A 21712-nucleotide genomic window follows, 5' to 3' on the forward strand; every position below is an offset into this window, starting at 1 on the left:
AGAAAGAGAAAGAAGGGAAAAAAGCAGGAAGAGAGAGAGAAATCGACAGAAAGAAAGGAGAGAAAGACAGAAAGAAAGAAATAGAGAAAGACAGAATCAAAGAAAGAGAGCATTAGGGAGAGAGAAAAGTAAAAAGATAGAAAGAAAGTAATCAGAGAAAGACAAAGAATCAAAGAAACAGAGAAAGATCTGAAGAGAGAGACAGAGAGAGAAAAAAGATAGAAAGAAAGTAACCGGCGTTAGCCAGAAGACTTGATGATCGACCAGCTTTATTGCACCAAGCTTTGCGCGACTTAGTGCAAACTTCCCGTATTTTTTTCCCTCTTTCTCATCTACATTTCCTTATCCCCAGTGTAGGGTACCAAGTGGAAGCTCATCTGTTAACCTCCCAGCGTTTCCAGTTCTTGCTTTCTCTCTCTTTGCAGGCGGGATTAACCTGGCATATTCTGGGCCGGCATTTTGCATCATCTGTTCATCTCTTTCACTGTGCGCGAATCTACCTACCAAATGTTGAAAAAAAAAATCTTTTGTGTCGCGCTTACATATTCGAGTACAAAGGCGTGAAACCACCTTGAGCACATTTATGGGTTCTTCGGGGAATCCGTTCAAAAAAAAAAAAAAAAAAGGCCGTGCGTTTCGTATGCAAAAAATATGACGGGGATTTTTCTCTGTCGAATTTTTCTTCCCGGCTAGGTCTCTTTACACTTGCACATCGTCGCCCTGTTGAATACCTGAAATTTCTTTACACTCTCACGAATTCTCCCCGCGTCGACACTCTATGGACAATTATCTTAAGTTTTCCAGACCTTTATCTACGAGGAGCGACCACGCCCTTAACATTGCAACCTTTTAAGGTGATAGCGACAAATAGCTCGTTTCGCAGACATTCCGGTGTCGGTGTCGGCGTCGTTGGTCGTGAGCAAAAAATCAGCGTTGTCCGTGGGCGAAAATTCGAGATAGACGCGAATAAATGTAGAGTAAAAAAAAAAAAAACTTCGGTTCGAGTAGGAATCGAACTAAGACTCTTGTGCGTGGCAAGCAGGTGCTCTACCACAGAGCCATGCCATTGCTTGGAACTGCTTCGAAAAAAAAAAAACCCTATACGAATGTCATGTAATGCGAGTAGTATCCTTAATGCATGTAGCGTTGCTTGGCAGAAGCATAGAATCGCGCCAGTCTTCGAGACATCTGAAATGCACAACGAGTGAGGGGTTTAAAGGCCACCCATTACAAAACGCTCAGACATTTTTAATCATCATCAGCAGCAAAAACATTAACAAAGTGAGCAGCTGCGTAGGTTCGCGTGTTGCCTTACGGACGCCTAGTGGGCCCTTCGCTGGTCGTAGAAGGAAGTGAACACTTCGCAACTGTATACTTGCAGTTAGGATAGTTTTAAATGGCTAATGTTACGTGTACTGACGTTCCTTTCCTTGCGGCACGGTTTAGGTGTCCAGCGAGAGGCGAAGCTAGGCTAGCGATTGAGAAGGCCATGCGAACGGGGCCCGATTACGCTATCGCGTTATACTCTTGAAGGCGAAGCTCAGGCGTCCTCGAACTTCTTCACGCGCATTGACATGTTCAAGCGTAGCTTTTTTCCTTCAACAATTTCCTTCAACAAACGAAGCCTGGAATTTGTTGCTCGGGATTGTCGGCTCCTTACCACTTAAGGATTTTCTGGAAGCCTGTTCATGAATGTTCATTCTATTTTTTTTTTGCATTCCTGCAATAGCCCCATTGAGGCTGCAGTATGCAAAAAAAGCAAAAAAATAATAAATATGCTCCGCAGAGGTGTTACGAAATCCTCTATTTTGAAGGCCTTTTAGCAATGTGTTCCTTTAGACAGTGTAGCGCGGGCAGCACTAAACGAAGCGACTCCACGTTGCCGATTTCTTCGCATTCTCCGCATAATGAAGGGTTATCTCGCGCCAGTTTTGAATTTCCATGCTGAGGTGTATCCTGATGCTGTTCTTATTTGAGTTGTTTCCAACCGATTAAGCGACTTCACCACCAGGTGATTGAACCCCCAGAACCCCCTTCCTCTGGCTACGTTCACCATGCATGACTCATTCTGAGTGGTCTGACGCGACCGATAGCTTCTTTTGAGAGCTGGTGGCTGATTTGCTCTACAAAGCTCTGAACGCCGCCACCAAGTAAGGAACATTGGCGAACCTGATTGACATAGATCGAAACAACGACATAAAAATTCCGGCAGATCCCACACATTGTGGGAATCGATTTCATGCGAAGCAGTCAGCTAGTAGCAGCCTATGCGGGATTTTTTGTTTTTTTTATTGAGCCAAGCGTTCCCACGGGTATCGACGTCACTGTGTAAGTTTAGTAGCGCACATATGGCAGGCTTGCCAGGCACGTTCACTACACTGGCGTGTAAATGGTAGCTCATGGTTTAACGTAACGTCAGCACTTACATTAGAGCAGGTATGCAAGTTTTATCGCCAAGAAGTCGCACGCTACGTTCCTATGATGTCCATATAACAAGTAGCGTTCGGCGTATTCGAGCAACGATTCAATATAGATTGCGAAGTCAGTGTTTATTACATTGTTGTAAAAGCGGGTAGCAACAGCACTACAACCATAACTGGCCTTGCGCCGACGTGGCGTTCGTGTACGGTTTTTTACTAAAAAGCTTGGAGCACTGGCGTGTCTCTGTGGTAGAATCCTTGACTGTCATACAGAGCGCGTGAGTTCGATTCGGGCTCGAGCTGTGATTTTTATTCTTTGCTTACACCGGGATTTTTCGCTTATCGACAAAGCCGTCAATGCCGGCACTGGATTTTCTCGACACGAGCTCCTTAACGCTTTCGCGTTAAGATTTCCAATATCTATTCTCGCTGTTCTTGGGTTATGCACTGGGAATGCACCTGTGACGCATACCCGCATACCACGGACTGTGTTATGCGGGCATGTGCCACTCGTGACTGGTAGAAAGAGCTTTATGACGTACGCGGCAGGCATGTAACGTTATTCAGATCGGGACCTGTGAATCGCGTTCGTCGTGCTCTCATGTCCTTCTATGCCACTTCTGGTTCATACCAAGGTAAGGAGACCACCACAAGAACGCCGAGACGTAGGCGGCTAGATAGATAAATAGATGGAAACGGTCAAAGTGCCTTTGGTTCGCTAAGAAATGCTTCGCATTTAAAACACTTTAAAGGGAAAAACGCGGTCAATGGATTCGCGGCCACTTACCTCGCGCAAAAGTACGGCAGAAGCACCCTACCGGGCACTTTCGTTCTTATCTCCTTCCGTCCTATATGGTCGTCCACCACCAAATGTTCCCGGCGTGCGCGAAATTTTCCATTAAGACTGTGTGGACATTGCACCGCGATTTCAAGGTTATTCGTATACAGACGTTCAGTTTGTTTTAGGGCCAGCCATGGCTTAGAAAGACTGTTCAGTGTCAGAAGATGAAAAGGGAGCGTTCCGCATGCGCACGTGTGACCTTGATTTTTATTTTTACTTCATCATCACGACCTTGGATTGAAACGTGACGGTGAACGCGAAAGCGTCTCTTGAAAAACGAAAAAAAAAAAGAAAAGCGGTTATCGATAAGGAAGCGAGGGACTGTGATTGAATGGCGCAAGGCGAACACGTGATCCCAGAGGGCAACACCGCGGTCAACTCGCTGGAACATAGGGAATTGAGAGATAAGAGACGGACATTGGCATAAATAGTTGCAAGGAGTCAAGCAAGCAGAGAAGGCATGACGGGACGTTAATCTGTAGAAGGAGGAAAAACACTGGACCTGTTTTGCCCGTCTTACACCATTCTCCACGTATCTGTTTTTGTTTCTTGCCTTTTCCTGTGCTTTTCTTTTTTATTTATTTGAAATTCCATACCCATTCGCCTCACTGTCGGACCACCTGCTGATGACGTCAGCAGGAAGTCGACCGCGTACTTTCGGAGCTGCGCGTACGCTTTAACCTTGACTGTCGAATCAAATGAATGAAAAGAAAACACCTTCCCTCTTGCTCCTTGCGTACACAAACCCGCTCTTATACATCACAATTTATCGTTGTGCATCGCTGACAGAATCCGTGCATGAGAGAGAGAGAGAGAGAGAGAGAGAGAGAGAGAGAGAGAGAGAGAGAGAGAGAGAGAGAGAGAGAGATTATGTATTAATGGCGGCGAGGTTTGCTGGAGTGCTATTCTGGACATTGTCAAATTCCGCCATTGGTCAAGTCTGATTGGTCCGGAGGGCTGCTACGGCCTGTATACAATTGGCTTAAAAGGCCGCCATTATGAAATTTGACAAGATGGCGGAATTTGTCCACGGTAGAATCCCTGGCGTAGAAGGGTTCGCCTACTTTTCTGTAAGCTGTAATGAATTCTGGGAGGGGTGGAGAGTTAGAAAGAGGAGACAAGTAGAAAATGTTGAGAGAGCTCATGTTAGCACCATGAGGGACTATGCTAGCACTTACGCGCAGGTTGATTTAGCTGTTCACCGTTTTAAGTGATGCAGTTTTTGAATTCAAACTAAAATGTTTCGTAAGCAAGTCATTCGATTCAGGATGAGTCAGTTCTGAACTCGAGAGCTTGACAGCATTGCTTTGGTAGGCAGTTTCCGAGTTCTAGTATGCGGTATGCGGTTAGGAAATCATCATTCAATGTTTAGGTTCACTGCAGGACGAAGGCATCTCCCAGTGGTTTCCAGTTTGCCCTATCCTATCATTCCTATGCGAACTGGTTCCATTTCATGCGTGCGAATTTTCTGATTTCGTCACTCCATCTGACCCTCTGCCGTCCACGGCTATACGTCGCTCATCACTTGGTAATCATTCCGCAGCTCTAACAGACCAACGTTTACTTGTCCTTCGCAATACGTGGCCTGCCCAGGTCAACCTTTTCTTCTTAATGTCAGCTACAATGTCGGCTACCTCCGTTTGTTCTCTAATGAGCTTTCTTTAGTGAACGGTCGCTAGGTAACGAATAGAATTGTATACGCGTAACTTCTATTCGCATCTGGACACTGTCATTTCTTGAGCATTGTGATGCGGCGCCAACGACATCAATTAAACGTGCACCAATGCGCATGCGCGGATGACGATGTTAGGATATGATTGAGTGAGTGATTGGGCGTAACGTTTCAACGCAACGTCGCTGGGCTATGGAAAATGTCTTCGGTTCATGTTGACTGCCCGATGTTGCTATATGACGTGCCCCGAAATTACGGTACACTGACGTTCGTTTGCATTCCGCATCCTACGATACACGGTCGTCGCACCAGGAATGAAACCCACGACCTCTGGCAGCCTGAGCTGTGGAAAAGCACAGCCATTGGGCCACAGCTGCGCCAAGTGCTCCTTGTCAAAACATTATTCGAAGGCCGCTTTTTGAGGGACTTCCGCGCGCCACGGGGTCGATTTCGTACCAGCCTCTCGAATACTGTACAGGAGCCCTCTCATTTCTTAACGGCATTTACGTACCCGCACGTGCACGTGCTCAGCCTTGATTGCCAAGGTAGCCGAAAGGAAAGGTAAAAGCAGCCGCCGGCTTCGCCTGCACTCAAGGGCGTTAAGTCGTTGCCTTCGCCTTGGGGACGAGTCGGGCCTGTCTGCCTATCCGTCCATGGCGACGCCGAGCTCTGCAATGTAGGCCACGCTCGACTGAACTCCTCCGGTTGCAGAAGGCTGCGAAATTCACCGTACGACTACCGTATCAATGCTGTTTCTCGAAACACAGATTTACCATAGGACACTGTACATATGTTCCCTCTATAATTGAAAACTTCGCGGTCGCTTTCGACGTCATTTGCCTATCGCCGGGAGGAGCATGCTGTTGCACACGACCTGCGCAAGGGGGTACGCACGGGGCCAGCGAATATGTCTGGTCGTTCCTGAGGGCGTCAGATTGGGAATCATTCTGTCCCGTTTCCTTTCCAGTTGCGAGTGTTCTCGCGAACGTGGTGGCATGAACCATACTCAAACTAAGAAACAAGATGCTTGAACTGTCCCGCACGCGCACTGCGTTGATGTGACTGCGTGTCGTGGGATAACGTCCTAATCTGGAGCCATGAGGCGCACCGTGGTCGGGAGTCCTGGAATAATTTTTAAACGGCTGGGGTTCTTCAAGGTAACCTCGTTACACGAGTGCTTTCCACTGCATGCCACAACTGTCGAGATGTGTCGCGCCCAAAAAATGCAACGTAATCTTTGAAACACTGCGTATAGCTTACTATTTTAAGTGAATATACGTAGTTCCTGTAAAGAGTTTTAGTTGGGCGTCCGCGGCAGCTTTGCGGCCGCGCCTTTGGCTGGCAGCCTGCGTCCGCAGCAGCTCTGCGAACGCAGGAGCCTGTCAGAAACGGCTGGCGGCGTGCGTCCGTATAACTGCTGCGGGCGCTCAACTGACACTGCCTGTTATCCTTGAACGCGTGCGTTGTGGACGTTCCGTTCAAATGACGTGTATTTGTATAAAGCTATTTCTGTTGTCATCAATACGCAACGTAGGTACACATCAATCTTTTGTTAGGCATATCGTATCTGTTACTTCGTTCATTTTGATGAGACAGCGCGTTACTTACCCCCAACTTACCATCTCGCTGCTACATTGTAAAACGAAGCTGCGTCTGTTCTGCCCGCCGACCTCAAGTGGCGTCTGCTCCTTCTCGCTGTTCTTGTTCGCGTCATTCGCATTCGCACGGAATTCGTTCCCACGCACGCTCGTAATAGCGCGACAGTGTGGCCGCCGTCACATCTTGGCGTATAGCGTTAAAAAAAAAACAAAAAAACATGTGAACATTACCCGCTCGCGACCTGTGAGAAAATCGTTGCCACAGCTATGAGCAATGATACGAAACATGACGCATTTTCTGCGTCATATATCCCAGCGTCGGCGCGTCCACCACGAAGTTCCGTCGTGCTTTTTCAACTCTAATTAAGAAGCAGGAACTCAATTTTGCGGATAATTTCTTTTTAAAATTGTGCCCTCACAGTGATTGAAATGGGCTCACTGCCAACCACCATGGATACATTGGCCGACCTCCCTCGCAGATATGTCATTGATTTCGATTGACTTACGTGGAGCTTTAGCGTAAGTACTTTTTTAAAATCAATCAATCAATCAATCAATCAATCAATCAATCAATCAATCAATCAATCAATCAATCAATCAATCAATCAATCAATCAATCAATCAATCAATCAATCAATCAATCAATCAATCAATCAATTATTGATTTAATTAACGCTTATTTGATCTTGAAAACAACTTCAAGAAAGGCACAGTAGCAAAAGGCGAACAAGGCCTGACAGAGGCCCCTGTACCCGCAACATATTACGACGATATCCTCCATGATTCAGTGGTAGTTCATTCGCAGTTAACTGCCACTAAATACGTATTAATACGACGGCCTGGTGCCTGACACCGTCCACTGCAACGACTCCAAGCAATCGAACATACGGAGCTCTGCAGGTTTCACTTTCGCGAACCTTCAAACCCAGGCGGAGCTTTGAAGATCGGAACACTGGCCCTTTAGCGTTACATGGAAAACCGAACTACTAAACGTAGTCGAACCAGGAAGCAATTCTTCGCATCATAATCTGCTTTCACTTGACGGCCTTCGTTTCTCCTCCCTCTCCTTGACCCGCCCGCCTCTTTATGCATTCATTTTTTTCTCACCTTTTCTTCTTCTTTTTTTCTCTCGTATGTGTGTCAGACAGTTGGCAGCGTTGAGACGATGTGCACGCATTAAACTGTAAATGCGGGGAGGCGCGTCGCGCGTGTTTCCGTGACGAAATAACTAAAACGTTAAAGTGAAGGGGTTTCCCCCGCAGCGACATCTCTTCAAACAAACGTTATCTTTCTTTTCTTTCTTTTTTTTACGACGCGAGTGTTATTATTACTAACTGCTCGCTTACTGCTATACCACTACTTGCGCGTTGACAACGGGATCTCCCGAACGAAAAATGCGGCAGTGGCCGTGTGGTTGCGCAAGCGCCTGCTCGCAGCAAGAAAATGAGCGAGTGCTACTCTTCTCGGACAAGTCAAGGATGGCATGTTTATTCGCAGTTGCTTTACCGCATTACTTTAGAAGTGCGTCACCATGAGTCGACAAATCACCGGAACCAGCGCAGTTCGTTTCTTATTCTATCTCATTTTATTTATTTGTTCATTTAGGCAACGAAAGGAATAGTGTAAGGATTTCTTTGACACAAATTCTATTCTTTCGTTATAATCCACGGGTCGTGATTAGCCCCAGCCGGTAATAACACATTAGTGGAACGCCGCCTCGATTGCCGACGAAGCGTGAAGAGGAGAGGGACATGTGTATAATGGTTACGTCGCCTTCTGGCCATGGTTTCATTTTACACTGTAGAAACGTCATTTAGTTTTCACGCACGCAACTTTCTTTTTTTTTTTACACGTCGAAATAGTTGCGTTAGGGTTCGGCAAACGTATATCGTTAGCGTTACACAGCATATAAGAACTTTCTGGCGTGCTCCGTAGCCTCAATGCTTTTTTTACGGCCTTGTGAATTCGCAGTCGAAGTGTTTAGCAGCGCAAGAGCGCTGTGCAAATTACACAGTGCAAAGGAAAGAAAATCTATTAACGCGAAACGACCAGTCCGGCGCTGCTGGCATGGTTGAGGTTAGGTTGAAGGATTACAGAGGCGGTTGTGTGGTGGGGCTCTCCCTATTTCTCTGAGAAGCTGAACAGAGTGACCAGTTTTGAGCGGTCATCTTTTTCCCGGCCCTGACATGCTTGATTAAGCGTACGCCACTTTTGTGGCACATTTCTTTGGGTAACTGCGCGGTGTAAAATGGCTAAACGCAGCGAGTGACAGGGGTAATGCCAAATGATAATGGAACGGCAAATAAGGAAGACCTCATTTGTTGTATACATTATTTAGCTCGCGCCAGTTATAACACCGCCTTAGGGGATGTGGTCTTAATAATTCGTACTTCGCGGTCTGTGCCGCCATACTCTTGTCATCAAAAAACGTTTTCCTGCCAAGCTGTCGTAGTTTATGACCAATGTAAGCGCATAATGACATGCATTATCGTTAGAGTGACCCAAAGACACGGATGTTTTGCAACCTTGGAACGGAATCATGCATAGCATGGGCGCTAACGGTGAGCGACTGCATGCGGATAACATAGCCTGCAGGTACAGAACGGGTGATTACCGGAGAATGGACGGAAATTCTCTCCCATCCTTCTTGCGTGCACCGCGTGCATCTGTCACGCGTGCGCATTACTGGTCTTTACTACACGGCTCGGCAGTGCAACAGGCCTTCGTCCGGATTTTGTTTTAGGGCGCCAGGCCACAAAACAAGCAGTTCAGGGTTCCCTGCAGCAACCACTGACTCGATTAACGCTTACTTCTACAGCGACGGGAGCATCCATTCACGCGGGTTGCCGGCTGTCTCGCTTGTGACTGATCCCTGGATTGTTCGCGCGGTTCCATATTTAGGCGCAAGCCTTAGATGCCTCATCAAACGCGAAAAGTGGTTGTCAGCTTCGGCGGCGTTGGTGTCAGCACGAGTGATGCAAAAAATAACCGTGATGTGATGATCTCACACCATGACGTCGTCATGACGTCACAGGTCGTCGAAATTTGTGACGCTTATTATGACGCCACCATGACGTCACGAGATGACATCATCACGATCGACCGAGAAGAAAAAGATGGTTTTCGCCTTCGAGTCATCTTAAGCAAATGCGTAAAGGGCCGCGTGAGTTTTTCTGCACTTTCAGCTCGTTGAGCTCTAGGGTACGTTGTCGAAGTCTCGTAGCCAGCAACTCCAGCAAACGGCTGTAATAAGTTTAACCTCCCGGATGGTCTCGGTTACATTCCTTCCACACGTGCACCATTGAAGACACTATCGCCAATAAATGCAATGGGTGTCCGCCACAGTTTTCAATGTTACAGCTTAAGCTTGGTGCAATTCTGCTTGAAGGAGAAACAATTAACGAAACCTACACGTCACCTGCTCCGCTATAGCGACACGTGTGGTTCAGGATGTGTGTAAACTGTGGTGAGGAACGCGTCTCGAGGAAGAATCCCTCTGAGAGTGTCCAGGACGATTAGATCCTTGATTTCTGCTGCGAAAACACGCTCTTGTGAATCAGTATTCCGGTCCTGTTGGCGCAGGTCTTGTCATTTATAGAGACATTTTCCTAATGACGGTGCTGATACGGCACATCCGTTGGATATCTCGAAAAGAATGTTGCTTGCATTGGTGATTCACGGACAGTGCAGCAGAGGGATTTAATTGCACATGAGCTTGCATATGCGCTCTGCACTTGAAATTGGGCTGCGAATGCATGCTATAGTGTATCGGTGTAGTAAGCGCGTATCTTACAAATATACCTCCTGTTATTCGACCTTCAGTAAGCAAGAAGCAGTTTTTTTTTGCTCTGTCTTTCGCTGCTGTGAGTGTCGAGCCTAATGTTTTACTTTATAACCGGCCATGACGGCCGGCAGGCTATGACTTCGCGTTTTAATAAGCGCAAGGGTGCGAGTTCGATACCCGTCGACGACGTCTGCACCTTTATGTATGAGACGTGCAAAAACAACCGTTTATGTTAACTTATATTTAGCTGTACGTTGGAGAACCCCACGTGGGTCGAACTTACTCCGAAGTCCACTACGGTGTGCCGCGTAATAGTGTCGTGTTTTGGAATGAATTAGAATTTAATTAATTTTAAGTGCTACGCAGGTAGGTGTACTAGAGCGGTCCGAGTGCGCAGAAGTCAAATGGATATGCTTGGATATCCTGTAAGCATGGATATGTACAGCTTACGCTTATAAATTCCTAGAGTCAAGGATCACCGCGCTGATGACTCTGCACATGTTGTTTCAGGAAGTTGAGTCGACGTCTTGACGTCATATTACGCTCGACACGTGTGCAATGGTTCTTTCCGTCTTTCAAATCTTTCGTGGAATGCAGACTCGAGAAACGTGCGAATGTTAGCAATGATGTCGAGAGGAAAATAATGCGGAAAATGGTTCTGCACATGCACTCGATGCTGGCGCCGCTCGGCGCGCAAGGCGAAGTAGACCGCAGTGGCAAAGCCCTTGTAATCGAACCGCAAGTGTGACTGAAAGCAGAGTTTATTCTTGCTCAAGCCCCTATCGATTGCGGTCCGATAACCGCATAATATACGTGGCTGGGAAAAATGAAGGCGTCAAGAGCAGCATAGCCAAGATACTTTTTTTTTTACACAGTGACGTTACTCGTAGGTTACTCATATAATTGCATGAGAGAGAGAGAGAGAGAGAGAGAGAGAGAGAGAGAGAGAGAGAGAGAGAGAGAGAGATGAGGAAACGCTAGGGTACTCGCATGAGATGAAAAGGTAACTTGTACCATTGCTTTACTCGTGGTCTTTGTGTGTAGCCAAGAGTGTGACGAAAAGCTTTCGGAAAATGGCATTTGAGAATACTTAAAATAAATAAATAAATAAATAAATAAATAAATAAATAAATAAATAAATAAATAAATAAATAAATAAGGATGATCATCATCATCGAGTATAGCATATGCTTCGAAGCTCGACGTTACTGCCAGTTCAGACAGTGTTTAATACTAGTATGTCCATGCCACGAGATGCAAAATGGGCTGAATGTCTTCGTTTTTGCAGTCGTCGGCGCACTCCGTGAGGTTCGCACCGGACGAGTTCTTCAGGGAGGCCGTGACCGAGATCTTCCACGATACGGAGAGCCAGCTGTTGGTGAGCAAGCCGATGAGGGCGCTGCTGTTCGAAGGTTACGAGGACGGCATCTTCAAGTTCTTCAAGAGCATGGGCTTCCCGGTACCCAGCGAACGCTTCGGCTGGCTGCACGGGGTGAGTGCGAACTACTTGGCACGATATTACATACCTGTAAACTGTTCACTCTGAGACCTCTGAAGGAGGGGAAGGAAGAAGGAAAGGCTGGGAGGTCAGCCAGAAGCGCGTCCGCTTTACTACCTTACACTGGGGGAAGGGATTAAAAGAAAGAAAGAAGAGGGAAGAAGGTCATGTCAGGGTACATGTGCGCCTATCCATTACACGCCTACGAGCGATCGCTGAACCCGGTCGATTTTAAATACAGTATCAGTGCCCGCGTCGCCTTGCTGGCCTGCGGCGCGTATGAGACCTCTGAAGCGAGCCAGAAGTCGTATAAACCATAGCTGCGTGACAAGGGCGTAGCCAGAAATTTTTTTCGGGGGGGGGGGGGGTTCAACCATACTTTATGTATGTTCGTGCGTGCGTATGCATGTGTGCATGTATATATACGCAAGCAAAATTGAAAACTGTCGGGGGGAGGGTGGTTTGAACCCCCCCTCCCCCCCCCCCCAGCCCCTCCTGCGTGGACAGCGCAGGAGAGGCGCAAAGACAAGGGACCGACAAGGACAGGCGCTGACTTCCAACTAAAATTTATGAGCACGATACATGAAAAACAAAAACAATATAGCACACGTGATCACGGCTGATTCATTTGTGCATTAGTTTGAAGTAAGAGCTAGCCCTCATCGGTCCCTTGTCGTCGTGCCTATCCTGGGCTGTTCACGTCTACAGCTACGTAATACCAACTAACCCGGTCAAACACCTTGCTTCATATAAACATCTTGATATAAATAGCGCTCTTCGCGATGATTTTTTAATGGACACAAGTTTAGTGGGCTCTTCGCAATTGACATTATTGCTGCTTTTCATAGTATTTCTATGGTACCTCCCTGTATGTATTGGCTCTTAGAGTCGGTCCATTCTTTATACGCGAGAGATCGTAGAGTAGTACCTACATAGTGCCATGTCGATAGTTGTACGAGGGTATTTCTTCATTTCACGTGCACTTGAATAGGGAAAGTGGCGTCGGTCCCGAGGCAGAGCTATAGATTAAGGCGGATCGTTATGGCTAGAAATGAAAGGAGAGGCCTTCAAGCTATACACCGTGCCTGAAGGCGATTCTTGGACGAGGATCTGCCGTTAGCACCGAGAAGAGTTGTAATGTCGTCATTACAGTCATAATTGGAAAGCGCCGACGGTGCGACTCTTGCTCAACTGTTTTACACGCGACCTCAATCACGTTCCGAGGCTTCTGCTCGCAACACTGCCTCTTTGCACGAGGCGGCTCATATGTTGTACTCTCAGACCTCAACCAGAACAGCTTTCCCGACAAGCAACGGGAAATTCGTCAGGCGTTTATGCTTTCTTCTAAACGATGGATGCTCACCGTAGACGACATTTCATACCACAGAGAATGGTACTGTTCAATCAATCGACAGTTTTAATTTTCCAGGTATTGTTCGTTACCTTTTTTGACGAGATAAAAATAAATGGACACGTTCTCGCCATTTGTTGGCCACGGCTACCCCTTATAATTTGGTTGTTAGTGAGAAAATAAGTAAAAAAAAAAGATCAGAAAGAAAGAAAGAAAGAAAGAAAAGAAAAGAAAAGAAAAGAAAAGAAAAGACAAAACCTTGCATTCAGTAAGTTCAAAAGTTCTCGTCCTAACAGAGCACGATAGTGTTTCGCGCACACAAGTACGACGCACAGTTCAGATGCCCGGAGCTTGTCTTTGCAGCATCTGCCCGCAGCTCATTGGTCTCGAGCTCAGTTGACGTCTCCCCCGGAAGCTCTTCATTGGCCCCAGAATTGCCGTTTAACCTTTCTCACGGCATGGTCGCAACATTTATTGCACTCTGTCACCATTCGCTGCCGCCTTCGTCTGACCGCGTAGGCACAGCACGACGTGAGAACCACCGCTTGAGAATCACCGCTGCCATGGCGGCGTTACCGTCTATTCCCAAAACAAAAGCATGGTTGAACACAGAGTATTCGCATATACATCTGGAATCACTCTCCGGTCTAAGTATTGACACGAACAGAAGGAGCATCTTTGAACTATAGTTGTTGTAGTTCTCGTGAATCCCCGGGCGGCGAACGCTTTTCATTCTGACACATGCTCTTTCATCCTGAAGACCCGAAGGTCGCGGGATCGAATCCCTACCGCGGCGGCCGCATTTCCATGGAGGCGAATATGCTAAAGGCCCGTGTGCTTATAGATTTAGGTGCGCGTTAAATAATCCCAGGTAGTAGACATTTCCGGAGCCCTCCACTGCGGTGTCCAATATAATCATAACGTGGTTATGGGACGTAAAACCCCAACAGTCTTATGATCCTGAAGACGAGATACCAAGCAGGTGTAAATCCAGTGTTAAGATGGGAACTACGGAAACGCAATGTGGGATACAAGTTGTGCAAGGCACCTTAGCCCTCTTTATACGCAACTTCTCTCGCACAAGCAGGAGAAGCGCAGGAGGAGGAACACACACACACACACGCACACACACACACACACACACACACACACACACACACACACACACACACACACACACACACACACACACACACACACACACACACACACACACACACACACACACACACACACACACACACACACACACACACACACACACACACACACACGCACGCACGCACACACACACACACACACACACACACACACACACACGCACACACACACACACACACACACAAACACACACACACACACACACACACACACACACGCGCACGCACGCACGCAGTATACGGTGCTCGAACCCCCCGTCCACCCACATATGTTTATGTCGGCTCCGACGACGTCTGTCATAACACGGAAGCAAAAAAGGTCCGTTGGCCGTATGTTGCTATGGGCTTGACAAACACTGAACATGTTAGAGGCACGGCCGCTGGATGGAAATGCACACTGGTTCCTCTCGTTCCCAAGGCAACGTCGCTTACCCAATCACGCGAAGAAAAAGTTAGAGCGCAGCTCTCTGTGCCAATGCATTTTTGGAGACGCAGCTATGTTTAGGCAGCACGAACTCTCTTTGTTTCATCCAGCGGCCGGGCTAAAGGCGTACACAAAGTTGGCGCACAGCCTGTGTACAAGTATTACAAATACTTGGACACAGGTTCGCATTTATATACACGGATAGTAGCATTAATTTGTGACGCGTCAAAACCTATACACTCGTTTCTAGCTCGAAATATGTACCATTGGCTACAGTTCGAACACTTCTGCTTCATCGGCAGTTAAATGTTTCGACTATCAGCGGGTAGTACAGCCGCCTACCGTCCAAACTTATGGCAAAAGCCTCAAGTTTCTCATCAGACGCTGGCCGCGGCGTGCTGTGCAAAAAACCTACGTGACTTCAATAAAAATGAGATAAATAAAAACCACGGTGCGGGAAGGAATTCAACTCAGGTATTCTTGGTGGCAGTCAAGATATACTAAAACAGAGCCATGCCACTGCTTGAAACCTGTTTGCAAAAATACCCTTAACAACCTTCATGTCAGGCAAGGAGTTGTGTTAAAAAAAAACATAATATTGCGTGGCAGAAGCGTAGAATCGCACCAGACGTCACACCACGTGAATTGTGTAACAAGTGGGCGCTTGAAAGCTGTCAACCTATTACGAAGGGCTGAGCTATATTTCATCATCATTATCCACATCATCAACAGAGGCGTTCGCGTCACTCAGCCTAAACACACATGACCACCCGCGCGCCTTTTCTGAAACGAAGAAGAAGATTCAAAGAAGCGTTTACGAAGGGCAAGGAAAACATTCAATTAAAGGGCGAGGAAGGTGAAAAGGCTTTCGCCTTGATGTCTCTTAGGAAAGACCTAAGGACCCCGGCAAATTTTACTGGTCGTTTTAATTTCATGCCGAAACCGTGGTATCACCTCACGTTAGAAAAATTTTTGTGCATGTATAATAACAGAAAAAAAAGAAGTATTAGGCGGAATTTTTGAATTTTTTTCGAAAGCAATCTATACAGTTATTCCTGGTGAGCAGTTTGCTGGCTTCACGACGGTGTTGTCAAAAATATATAATGTTATAGGAAGCTGATGGTGGAATTTAGGTTGGTGTCGTCAACAGTCCTTCGGCCAATCACTTTTTTTTACACGCCTTTGTTTTCAGTCAGAATCTGTCTGGTATTTCATCACCTGCCATGTGCCAATCCAACACGATATTATAGTGCTAGTTAAAAAAAAAATAAGAGAGTGTGCAGTTCCCATAAACCTAACTTGTCTGTCTCTTAGTATACACTGCGGCTCTTAGGGCGTGATATTTGAAAAATTTTGTTTTATGACGCAGAAAAATGACACAGATGACGGCGAGTACACCATTTTCACGGGCGCCAACGGAATGGACAACTACGGCGAGATGGACAAATTCAATGGGCTAAAGTGAGTACGCTTGAGCGATAATTTGGCGGGCAACGGGAAGTTGACAAAAAATATTCAATTGACGTCATAAACAAGAGACGCGTGGGTAAATTTTTCTCGAGGCTCGATTCCTTCAGCATTAGTACATATGTATGCGACAAGCTCGAAATTTAAGCGACAGATCGACGTGTTTAATCTAGGTAACCTGTTTGTTCCACTTGCATGTTTTTTTTTTCTTTTGTGTTGCGTGAAGCTGAAGTAAATACACCGTTCCGATTAGTTATAGACATATTTAACAGGCTTTACAGTCGCGTAGGAATCATCTTCAAAATGGACTTGTGACATCACTGTGTGTTCATGCGCACCTGAATGTTCGTGTGCGCAGACTTGTGTGTTCTAAAAACAGTTCTTAATTAGCTTTTCACTGATGGAAACGATTTTTTTTGCACGTTTGTGAATTCCTTACATTTTGACGTGTTCGTGTAATTCTTGGCTATGAAAAAAAAAAGACCTAAAAAGACCAAAATACTAGATCTCTGCGTGTTTTGCTGAGATGCCAGTCATTAGTCTGGTATTTTAGTAAAAGGCTTTAGACCGCTGCTGGGAATGCACTACAGGGGAAACAAAGCACGGTTCATTAATAATCATTTTTGCGCTTTTGCGTTCCAAAACCACGATAGGATTATGCGGCGCACCGTTAGTGGAGGGTAACGGAAATGTCGACCACCTGGTATTATTTAAAGTGCAGATAAATTGATTATCATGTCCTTTATTCTTATTTAAAAATTGTAGCGCTACATTAGACGAGGACAAGAAGAAAGGTACATGGCAGGACATGACAGGACGGGCGCCGTCCTGTCATGTACCTGCCCGTCCTGTCATGCACCTTTCTTCTTGTCCTTGTCTAATGTAGCGCTACAATTTTTAAATAAGAATGTGTCACCAACTAGCCCCGCAACGTGTTTAGTCATGTCCTTTACTCTCGTTGGATTTAACGAATTTCGCCTCCCCCCTCCCTCTCCCTCTACAAATACCAGTCAGACGTCCGCCTACCATGGCTACTGCAACATGATCAATGGAACAGGTACGCTGCTTTACCTCATACCTTGATAGACTCTTAACAATTGTTTGCCGAGAGTCCATATTAATAAATATCAATGAGTAAAACAATGGAAAAACCTAGCACAATAACGACTCACCGGCTGTTCTGTTTATGTTTCTGTTATTCTCAGTTGGAGACATGTGGCCCCCTCTTGCCTTGGAAAATAAGGACAACATCACTCTGTTTGTCTCCGATTTCTGTAGGTAAGTATCAGACCGCTTAGAGGGAAACTGAAGAGGAAAATAATTTCACCTGTGTTGGTAAAGCTACTCTTTCCGGATACCCGAAGTACCTCTCTTGCCGAAAGAAAAACTCTAGGTATGCCACAGGACGTGCAAAAAATAAATAAATAAAAATAAAATGGGTGGCGACGTCGATATTGATGTTTGCGCACCAACTACCCGTGACGACATATACTTCGACGCCGTCTGATATGGCCTACATAATTATTTACCGGTAAAAAGGAATTACGTTGCAATCTAAGGGAGTCGAACACCTAACACGACAAGTACATTAGGAAGAACTATTATCGAGACAACGTGGCCGAAATATAAAACGAGGCTGTAGAGCCGTGACGTCACACGTACAGGGGCTCCAGATAGAAGCGAAATTCAAGAATGAAATTTTGACCTTCATTTCTTGTCCTGATAGTAAACCTGATAGCGAAATTGACAACGATTGAACTCTTGAAGTATAATTCACCAGTCTGATTGGATATAACGTTTCACTTTAATATATCCTTATCACGGGTTACAATCAGGTGTAACCCATATCAACCAGGGGGATTGATTGGGGAACCCTGGAACCTTTACATTTTGTATGTGCACATGCCCACACATGCACACTCACGAACATGCATAATGGGAGTACCTCCCCCTTCCCCTGCCCCCACCCCCGAAAAACATTCTGACTACGCGCTTGATTCATATGTAATCTACTGCTCTCTTATGTTCATCGTAGAGCATCGGATGTGTTATCCGAAGGTTGTAGGTTCGGATCCTACCAGCGACAAGGTTGCTTTTTCGCAGGACGGAACACTGCGCGAGTTGGCATAGTTGACATAGTTGGCATAGTTGGCATAGTAGATTCGTCGTGGCTGACAGCGCGACCAACGCGGACGAATAAGAGGAGGGGACACACGTACGGCACAGAGCGTTGATGTTCAGCTGAAGTTTTATTGAAGAAAGGAACATAAAAATGCGAACTGAGCACCTCGTGACCTACCCTTAGTTGATAGCCAATCAACTCAAAATACTCTGCGAGACTTGTTGATTAGCTCTGAAGGACCAAGGCCGGGTAGGTCACGAGGTGCTAGGTTCGTGTTTTTATGTTCTCCTTCTCTTCAATAAAACTTCGGTAAAAGTCAACGCCGTGCCGTGTGCCCCCTTCTCTTCTTCGTCCGCGTTGGACGCACTGTCAGCCACGATGATTTTTCGTCCACTTTGATTCCGTTCCATGTGCAGGTGCATGTCGTAATTACCACTGTTAAACACTACAAGTAATGTCCACTGGCTCCATCGTCTGTCGGTTTCATTGAATCATCTCTAACGAAAACACGAGCCCTTCATCCATTCCCCTTCTTCCGAGTCAAGAAAAGTAATGTGAAACACAGTTACGTGCTGCAGCGCGCAGGGGAATGTGAGCTCAAGGCCTCGGAGCTTTGTATAACTGGCAGGGATGCGTGCTGCTCGCGAACGCAAGCTATGTGTCCTTGCAGTTGGCGCGATACTCGCGCCAGCTGAGTTAAATGCGCGTGGTATGCACTGCACGTCGGGTACAACGCGTTCGCGCTCGGAACGTCGCACTTGACATCAGTATGCTATGTGCTGGTACTTCGGAACTCGCCTTTGGGGCCTTCTTAATATGCTGCGATGCTGCAGTCCCAATACATTGTGTGCAATTCTTCTGAGAACCAGTTAGGTGGCGGTTTAATTTAAACTTTTTATCTGGTATTTAACTATAGTCGGATACAAGTCCGGAGACGCCACGCCCTTACGACCGAAGCGCGGCAGCCGATTGCCTCCGCGACTAAAGAAATAGTTCCGCTCATGCACTTGGCAATGTTTCCCAAAGGCGGAGTCACCGGCCCGCCCGGCTCGTGACGTCAGTCTAGAGTGCGTGCCCATTGGTGCAGGCTTGTGTGCATCCGCCTTTGAGGAGGAGATGCCGCGGACTTGTAAAGTTGTATTCGACTGTAGTACGTTAAGCACTGCTGCGACGAGCTCTCTCTGCTGATGTTCTCTGCAGTACATTGACCTGCAATGCAGATTTTATGCTCCTCATGCAAAACCCTGATCTTTTTGTTGTGTAACTTATTAGTCTCATTTAAGGAGGTGCCGACTACTTTACTAACGTGCAATTTGTGCTTGTAATGTTCGTAACAAAGACGACCGTTGCACGCAATGAATCTCGCATATGAACACCGATGTCTTCTACAGGGATAATTCTACGAAGAACACCGGAAAACGTACAGTTGAACAAAACGCTGCATAATCATCGCGCACTTCGCGGCTATCGGAAAGCAGGTGGCGAAATGTCACCGTAAGAGATTATGTTAAACTTGAATTTTGAGAATGACATGCCAACACGTTCCTGTATCAAGTGCGCGTTGCTTCAGTGATACAGCTGATACCGGCCGGGATTATTTTTACGTGCCTTGATAACCTTGAACTTGGTTACACCGTAACACTAGACAAGGTCAAAAAAAGGAAGGAAACGAACAACACCGGCGCTGTGTTTTTTTTGTCCTTGTGTAGTGTTGCGCTGTTAATCAAGTTCAAGATGAATCCCAACCAACTGGCCCAGCTTTCCGTCTTGCCCTTGCGATAACTTGTGCCTCCGTGCCAACGCAGAAGTATTCAGCGTGGAATTTTCGCGCTTCAACTTCAACTGTTGTTTAGATAAAAATAGCCGCGGCACACATTTCAGTGCGTGCCGCCTACCGCCTATTCCCATGAATGAGGTAACGATACTGCTACCTATGTCTTGATCTCACGGCCATGTTGACATAGACGTCCATGTCTTTGTCTCTTGTGGTCGTTTTAGAGGTCATATCTCGGCACTTTCGTAGTACAGCGACTATTTCACTTCACTGACATTCATGCAACACGGCGCGTGACGACAGGTCTATCGTGATGGACTTTCTGGGCGATGTGGAGACTCGTGGCGTGAAGCTTCGTCGTTACTTCGCCAGTCCTCGTATGTTCAACTACAGCTCCAAGGAGAGCCGCTGCTTCTGCGACAATGACAATACGTGCCTTCCCAGCGGTGCCCTGAACGTGTCCGCATGTGTGCAAGGTGAGTGTGCTAGTGTAACAATGGGTGTAGGTTGTTTTCATCGTGTCATTAATTATGGGGACAAACCAACGCCGTCGACGTATATAGTGCCCAAGTGCGATAAAGTCCTATCGCGCACAGCGCGCGCTACTCTGCGGGATCGAGGAAGAGCATGCGCAAGAAGGCACCGTCTTCGCACGCGTGAGCAGCGGATGGGGTTGCATACCTCTGACTAACCGCATTTCAGACTTAACCCGGAACATTCTCGCCCTGTTAGGCAGCCGTGGTGTGGGAATCGGAAACTTGTGCTCGAGACCTGAATCGCTGCCGACTTGGATCTAAAGGAATGGTTCATGCGTGTTCGAGCCGATTAAGCGGGACGTGATTTGGTCGACCGGATTGACGCTCATCGTCCGCCGCGGTGGTACAATTAGTTACGCTACTCGGCTGCTGACCCGAAGGTGGTGGGTTCGATCCCGGCCGCGGCGGTCGCATTTCGATGGAGGCGAAATGCTAGAGGCCCGTGTACTGTGCGATGTCAGAGCGCATTAAAGAACATCGGATGGTCGAAGTTTCCAGATCCCTCCACTACGTACTACGTGCCTTATAATCGTATCGCAGTTATGGCACGGAAATTCCCTAAAATTATTTTAAATGCGGAGCATATCTTAGCGAACCTCTGGCACTTTGAGCGTTTCTATCTATCTATCTATCTATCTATCTATCTATCTATCTATCTATCTATCTATCTATCTATCTATCTATCTATCTATCTATCTATCTATCTATCTATCTATCTATCTATCTATCTATCTATCTATCTATCTATCTATCTATCTATCTATCTATCTATCTATCTATCTATCTATCTATCTATCTATCTATCTATCTATCTATCTATCTCCGCCTCCGTAAGTTGGTGTAGACCAATGTTGGCATTTGAGGGTGAGAGGATTTCACGAATATGACTGTCTGGTCATGTCGCGTACGTCGTCAAACCCTTTCCTGTCGCGTACGTCTTCAAACCCTTTCCTCCAGGCACGTGTGGGACGCACCTGTTTACCACGGGCGGCGGTGTACGGGTATTCGCCGCGAGATCGAGCAGAGTCGCCACCTGGCGGCTACTGACTGAAGCGCGCCTAGTGT

At 46.6% G+C, this 21712-nt stretch overlaps 1 protein-coding gene across 2 annotated transcripts in view; it reads left to right on the plus strand.

Moving 5' to 3' along the window:
* LOC119383497 (protein croquemort) overlaps positions 1–21712 on the plus strand; it is a 91408-nt gene that overhangs the window by 52612 nt on the left and 17084 nt on the right. For both annotated transcript variants that reach the window (XM_037651665.2, XM_037651664.2), the window contains exons 4-8: positions 11604–11807; positions 16118–16209; positions 17226–17272; positions 17421–17493; positions 20415–20587. In XM_037651665.2, the coding sequence (XP_037507593.1) occupies positions 11604–11807; positions 16118–16209; positions 17226–17272; positions 17421–17493; positions 20415–20587 (589 nt within the window). The remainder of the gene's footprint in view (positions 1–11603; positions 11808–16117; positions 16210–17225; positions 17273–17420; positions 17494–20414; positions 20588–21712) is intronic.

This window comes from Rhipicephalus sanguineus, chromosome 2 (assembly GCF_013339695.2).
Source record: "Rhipicephalus sanguineus isolate Rsan-2018 chromosome 2, BIME_Rsan_1.4, whole genome shotgun sequence".
In the NCBI taxonomy this organism is placed as follows: Eukaryota; Metazoa; Arthropoda; class Arachnida; order Ixodida; family Ixodidae; genus Rhipicephalus; species Rhipicephalus sanguineus.